Below are 6,916 nucleotides of genomic sequence, written 5' to 3' on the forward strand. Positions count from 1 at the left end.
CTCAGAGGAGGTGCCAGCCCTATGGAGGAGGGTGACAGCCTTAGGGAAAGGTGACGGTCCTATGGATGAGGACGCCAGCTCTGTAGATGAGGGTGCCAGTCTTATGGATGGGGGTGACAGCCCTATGGAGGAGGATGCCAGCCCTATGGATGAGGCTTCAGCCCTATGGATGAAGGTGCCAGTCCTGTAGAGGAGGATGCCATCCCTATGGATGACACTAGCCCTGTGGATAAGATGCCAGCCCTGCACACAGGACTCCACCGTGCACGTCTGGGGCTCAGCCCCTGCAGGGTGAGAACCCCATGGCATCACTGCCGGTGGGCCCTGCCAGGAGCTGTGCTCTCGTGCTGGGAGACCTTGGTGTGCCCCGTGGGAGTGTCTCCATGCAGGACAAGGTGGCCTGGCCTTGGCAGGGATCTGGTGTCCGTGTTGTCCCCCATTCCCAGGGAGCTGGTTGTTCCCATGGACGGGACGTCACCAGCCATCCCTGCTAGTGCTCTATCCTTGTCTCCCCGCACTCTCCACCTTGGGGATCAGTTTCAAACAGCCCCAGACAGAACCTCCAGTTCGTCCTGCACCTGAACACGGCATAGCCGGAGGGATTGTCCCCATCTGGGCACAGGGGCAGGAGCTCGGGGTCCCCTCCCACCACCCCAAAGTGTCCTCCCGTCCTGGCCACAGCATTCCCATGCCACAGCATCGGGGTGCAGGAGCAGAAGTTCTGCTTAACCTCTGACGCGTTTAAGCACAAGTGGGGGGCACAAAAACACTCTTTCGGGCAACGCGGAGGGGAGCGGGTGACAGCGGGGACAACATGGCGGGCGCCACTGCGGACTACAACTCCCAGGATGCCCCGCGCGGCAGCGGGCGGGTCACGTGGCTTCGCTGTCTGGTCACGTGGCGGAACAGGCGGGCCGCGGTGCTGTGGCAACGGCGCGGCCGCCATGGCCAAGCAGTACGACATGGTCGAGTGCCCCTTCTGCGACGAGGTCTCCAAGTACGAGAAGCTCGCCAAGATCGGGCAGGGCACCTTCGGGTGAGTGCCCCACCGGCCACGGCCCTCCCTGGCTCTCCCCCCCGGTCTCAGGCCCACAGCCCGGGCCCGGCTCCGCGGCCCGCCCGCGCCAGGCCCGGGTTCGCCCTGCTCGGATGTTCCTTTCCTCGGTCACTCCTCTGGCTCCAGAGAACCACCCTGGCTTATGAGACCTCTTTTTCCCACTTTGAGGCCCCGCTCACGCAGAGCAGAGCTTATCTTGGAGACAGCTTGGGTGGGGACCTGTAACTTGGCTCAAAATGTGCAACTTGGCTCGAAATTACAGCTTTTTGCCCCAAATGTGCAACTTCTTACCGAAAACGTGCAGCTTGGCTCAAAATTACAACTTTTTGCCCCAAATGTTCAACTTTTTGCCCCAAATGTGGAACTTCTTACCCAAAATCTACATCTTGGCTCAAAATGTGCTGCTTTACCCAAAATCCTTGTCAGGCTGCAGGAGCTCTTGGCTGTCTCTTGGCTCAGCCAATCCTGGGGGCCACTGGCCTGAGGGGGATGTGGCTGGGTTGGGTGGTGGCTCAGCACGGAGCTCTCTGCCTGGAGCACTCGGCTCCTTCCCTTTTTTTTCCTCATGCCACTCATGGATTTGTTTCTGTTTTTAAAGGGAAGTTTTCAAAGCCAAACATCGTCAGACAGGCAAGAAAGTAGCACTGAAAAAGGTGTTGATGGAAAATGAGAAGGAGGGGGTAAGTGTGGGAGCATGGCTGGGCTGTGTTAGGGAAGGCCTGGCCTGGGGGGTGAATCTCTAATCCCCGTCCTCTGTTTCTCTCTCCTAGTTTCCCATCACAGCCTTGCGAGAGATTAAAATCCTGCAGCTGCTCAAACACGAGAACGTGGTGAACCTCATAGAAATCTGCAGGACCAAAGGTACTTTGCAGTGTCTCTTTTGTGTTGCTGATGGCTTTTTTTCAGCCCTGCTGAGCAGGCTGGTGTCTCGTGTTGGGACTGGGGTTGTCTAACTGAGCTTGTTGCTGCCTGTGATGGGGGGTAACGGCTCACTTATACTGGAAAAGAGTTTCTCCACCTCCTCACTCCCACCTCATGCCATGTTCCCCCACTAATGGGTGCTTGGCAGGCTCAGCACACCTGGCCTGGCTCTGTTTTCAGTGAAATTGCTTTAAAACGTTCACTAGAGTTTATATATCATTCCCTTACATGGATTTGTACTGGAAAAATACTTTGGAAAGTGACAGCTGATGTTACAGCCTGCCCTTCCCTCGCCAGTCATGACAAATAAAAATGAAACTGGCAGATCCCTGGTGATGGTGTTGTTTGAAAAGTCCACTCACTGGACTGGCCTAGTACTGGGAAATTGAAGTTACTCCAGAACTGTGTGGATTGTTGTCTGAATAGGTATGAGTAAAAACACCAATAACAAGTTAATTTTTAATTCACTGTGTGATTAAATGAGCTGTGACGATTGGGCGTCTGGCACAGCAAAGGTAAATATTTTTGTGGACTTGTCAGTAGTTTGTGTTTCGGTTTTGTTTTGTTTGAATTCCAGTTTTCATGCAAATCTACCTTGACCTCAGTTTACAGTAAAGTAGAAAGGTTGCATTTACTGTTCTTAAATTTCAGACTTTTCTCTTTTTACCTTGGAAAGGGGCATTTGGGGCTGTATCTGTGTCAGGAACTGCAAACCCAGTGTAGCATGTACTCTCCTGGCTGGAGAGGAGAGCACTGTGCTTTTGTGGGGACTGAGCTTTTCTGGTTGGAGCTGCTTATCAGCAGGTTTTGCTGATTACAGCTGATGAAAATCAGCCTTTCTTTTTAATAACATTCTGCGTGTGTGCTCTAGGAACAAGATTGAAATCGATTACTTCATTTGAGGTTTCCTATAACAGACTTTAAATTGCAGTTGGAGTTTTAAATTGGTTTGATCCAGAGTGGTCTGTTTTTGTGGATGCTGTTTGAGGTTGCAAAAAGCCTCACTTTCTAATGTGAGATTGGGCAGGTTTTCCTTGTTAGTGCACGTTTCCCAGGGCTGTCTGTGGGTGCCTCTATCGCTGATGCCATCGGCGATGGTGCTTGGCTGGCAGCCACAGCTCGCAGGGAGGAAACCCCACAGCCGTTATTGTGCACAGAGCAGCATGAAATGAAGCTTTCAAATGTTTTCATGCCCTTTCCTTGCCTGTGCCAACCCTCATCTCCTGTTCTTGTGTTGCTGTTTTTGCTTAGTGCCTCTTTACAAAGGACCTGCAGGCTCTCTGGTTCTCTGCATTCCCATGCCCTGAGGTTCTGTCTAGCAAGTGTTGTATGAGCTGCAGGGTGGTGGGATGAGCTGTGACAGGGTTAAGGGTCCCAGGAGTTGGATCCTTGTGAGTCCCTTCCAGCTGTGGATATTCTGTGATTTATTCCATGCCCCTCACTGACAGAGCCTCCGTGTCTCTCCCACAGCCTCTCCATACAACCGCTGCAAGGGCAGCATCTACCTTGTGTTTGACTTCTGTGAGCATGACCTGGCCGGCCTCCTCAGCAACGCCCATGTCAAGTTCACGCTCTCAGAGATCAAGAAAGTTATGCAGATGCTGCTGAATGGACTTTACTACATCCACAGGAACAAGGTAATGGGCCAGATCCGTGCTGTGCTCAGAGGCCACCCTGCTCTTTGTGGCTTTCCAAGTAGCAGATGTCTGAGCACAGGCTGGAGGGAAATCCTTGTATTTCATCTCTTCAGTCTGAGCATCCTGCCGGCAGCAGGCACCCAAGGAGGGCACTCTGATGCCTTAACCCTTCAATGTCTGTCCTTGTACAGATCTTGCACCGAGACATGAAAGCTGCGAACGTCCTGATCACGCGGGACGGAGTCCTGAAGCTGGCGGACTTTGGGCTGGCTCGAGCCTTCAGCCTGGCCAAGAACAGCCAGCCCAACCGCTACACCAACCGGGTGGTGACCCTGTGGTACCGGCCTCCCGAGCTGCTCCTAGGTAGGAGGTGGTGGGCTCTGCTGGCTTCTCATCCCTCCTCGTCCCTCTGGGAGACTAACTCGGCATCTCCGTTTAGGGGAGCGGGACTATGGTCCCCCCATTGACCTCTGGGGCGCAGGCTGCATCATGGCAGAGATGTGGACCCGCAGCCCCATCATGCAGGGCAACACGGAGCAGCACCAGCTCACCCTCATCAGCCAGCTCTGCGGATCCATCACCCCAGAGGTGAGGGCCGGAGCAGGGATGTGGTGTGGAGAGCGGGAGGAGTGTGAGCAGGGTGTGGGGCCAGGCACTCCTGGGCTCTTCCCTGCCCTGAGCGCTGGCTGCTGTGTGCTCCCAGCAGCACTGGAAGGTGCCTGCAGCTGGTAGGGAGGCTGGAGAGTCTTTTAGGCTTCTGTGTTTGGGGGTTGTCTCTCAGACAAACACACTCAATTTCTGCTTAAAGAAGGGTGGGGATTTTTTTCTGTTGAGAGGTTTGTCTCTGGTATTTTGCACTGGTCACCTTGAAAAGCCTCTTGAATTCTGGCTTGTGATTTGTGGTATCATCTCAGCCTTGGGGTGAGCGCTGGGCCCGGTCCTTTCTCAGCTCCTCCTTTATCAGCAGCTCGTCCTGCCCTCTTGTGGGGAGCGAGCTGAGGGATCCCAGCCCGGGCTGGGATCTGCGGAATGTTGTGCCGGCAGCTGCAGAGTCCTGACCCTGCAGTCACATTCATTATGTACATACATTGAAGGCGATTTCTTTGCCACCTGCTGTGTTCTCTGCCAGATCAGGGTTGAGATAAATGCTAGTGATTGCAGCTTTGCTTTCTAAGGATAAAAGGTGCCACATCCGGGTGATTGTGTAGCAATCAGTTTTGTCACCTTATCTTTCTGTCTGTGGTAGCCATGCTCTCTAGTAGTTGTTTTGTGGGAGAGCCAGAAATCCTGGAGCATCTTGCATGCTGTTTCCACACCAGAAGGCCCTGTCCTGACTTGTCCACATGTCTCCAGGCGTTGGAGCACCCTTTAATGCCTCCTTGTTGCTGTGGGAACAAGGTCTGCTGGCTTGGAAGTTATAAAATAGAGTTGTTATTTCAGACCTCACCCTGGTTTGCCTGAGGGTGTTTGAATAAAAAATGGCTTGTGCTTTCGGTAATTATTTCTTGTCAACCCCCTTTCCTGCCCCTTCCCAGGTGTGGCCCAACGTGGATAAGTACGAGCTGTACGAGAAGCTGGACCTGCCCAAGGGGCAGAAGCGGAAGGTGAAGGACCGGCTCAAGGCCTACGTCAAGGACCCCTATGCCCTCGACCTCATCGACAAGCTGCTGGTGCTGGACCCCGCCCAGCGCATCGACAGCGACGACGCGCTGAACCACGACTTCTTCTGGTCGGACCCCATGCCCTCGGACCTCAAAAACATGCTGTCCACCCACAACCAGTCCATGTTCGAGTACCTGGCCCCGCCGCGCAGGAGGGGTGGGCACATGCCCCAGCAGCCGGCGAACCAAGGCAGGAACCCGACGGCCACCAACCAGACTGAGTTTGACAGGGTGTTTTGACACCCAGCAAGGCCCTGGCTGGGCTTCTCTGGGATGTCCCAGCGAGGTCTTTTTGTCTAGGAAAGGACTTTTTTCAAGGTGAAGTGACTGATGGCGTTGGCAGAGCTCAGCCGTCTCCTCTCAGCCACGGCGGAGCTGCGTGACTGGGGAGGTGGCACCTGTGAGTTCCACGGTGTTTCCCTGCAGTTTTGCCTCAGAACCTGTGTTCCCCACCCTCTGCAACTGTCTGTATTGGTTACATTAAACTTGCAGATCAATTGTCATGGATCTGGTGATGGATAAAGAGTCTCTGTCCATGCTGGGGCTCTTGGCAAATGGTGCTGGGACCAGCAAGGCTGGGATTAGCTGCCCTGGACTAAGCTGGGCCCTGCTTGGAGATCTCAGCTTTCTTGATTGGTTGTAGCTCCTGCATGGAGTAACTTTTGAGCACTGAAGCGTTGATGTAGGATGAGGCAGGTGCTTCTGAGTCATCAGAGGTGTCCTGGGGAAGGCAGTCGCTCTAGACAGCATGACTTGCTCTCACTGCAGGCTGGGATCTAGCCTGGAAAGGGGCTTACTTGGAAAACCAAGGGGGTGGCTGGCAGAGCTGAGTGCTCCATATAGCCTGGATTTGCAGTGGGAATCATTGATCTCTGTAACAGCATGTGGCATCCATGCTTTCTTCATTGTAAATCACAGTCGGGAGTCCTGGGGGACACACCCACCCTGATTCCCTGCAGCCCTGGCTGGGCAGGAGTTGGGATGGGGGAGGGAGTTGTGAGTGCTGACCTGGCCTGAGGTGAGACCTGCCATCCTACTGGAATTGCCTGTGCACACACTGATCACCCGTGCACACCTTATGCCAGAGCTTGGTTGCTTCCAACTCATCCAGAGCCAGTGCTCCTCCACAGTGCTCCCTGCAGTGTCTCCCATGGCTGTGAGCTGTAGCGGGCCACCTTCTTGCTGAGCTCCAGGGATCCCTAGACTCAATGTGTGTGATGTGCCACGAGTGACAACGTTTGGCACTTGTTAACTTGTCTGTTAAAAAAAGCCACGCGGGTAGCATAAGACCTCAGGATAAAAAGTGTGGATAATAGAAGACTTGTACAAGGTAACTCCGTCTCGGCTCTGGGCTCTGAAACAGTGTCTGGTTGGGGGGGATTTGTTTCTTTGGAAAGGCAAGTTGGTTGCAAGCAATAAGCCAGTTGATTTGTGTCGTTGTGGATAAACACTGTCCTGTCCCAAACAGCTGTTTTGAAGCTCGTGTTGCTCTGCTGTCCATCCGGAGACAGCAGCGGGAGTGCTGCACGACAGCCCCTGTTACTGCCGAGGACAGATGCAGGGTCGGACACCCTGAAACCCCTGCCCTGCCCCTGCGGTACTGGGGGGGGTCAGCGCAGGCAGCGCTGCAGAGGATTAAC

At 54.1% G+C, this 6,916-nt stretch overlaps 1 protein-coding gene across 1 annotated transcript; it reads left to right on the forward strand.

The window, feature by feature from the left end:
- Positions 1 to 903: 903 nt before the first annotated feature.
- On the forward strand, positions 904 to 5,784 carry CDK9 (cyclin dependent kinase 9). Its single transcript, XM_018074421.1, has 7 exons — positions 904 to 1,036; positions 1,656 to 1,737; positions 1,828 to 1,918; positions 3,449 to 3,615; positions 3,807 to 3,978; positions 4,055 to 4,203; positions 5,151 to 5,784. The coding sequence occupies exons 1-7, from the start codon at positions 945 to 947 to the stop codon at positions 5,514 to 5,516; spliced, it is 1,119 nt and encodes a 372-aa protein (XP_017929910.1). The 5' UTR covers positions 904 to 944; the 3' UTR covers positions 5,517 to 5,784.
- Positions 5,785 to 6,916: the final 1,132 nt, after the last annotated feature.

The sequence above is a fragment of the Manacus vitellinus genome, unplaced genomic scaffold (genome assembly GCF_001715985.3).
Source record: "Manacus vitellinus isolate BGI_N305 unplaced genomic scaffold, ASM171598v3 scaffold_27_pilon, whole genome shotgun sequence".
In the NCBI taxonomy this organism is placed as follows: Eukaryota; Metazoa; Chordata; class Aves; order Passeriformes; family Pipridae; genus Manacus; species Manacus vitellinus.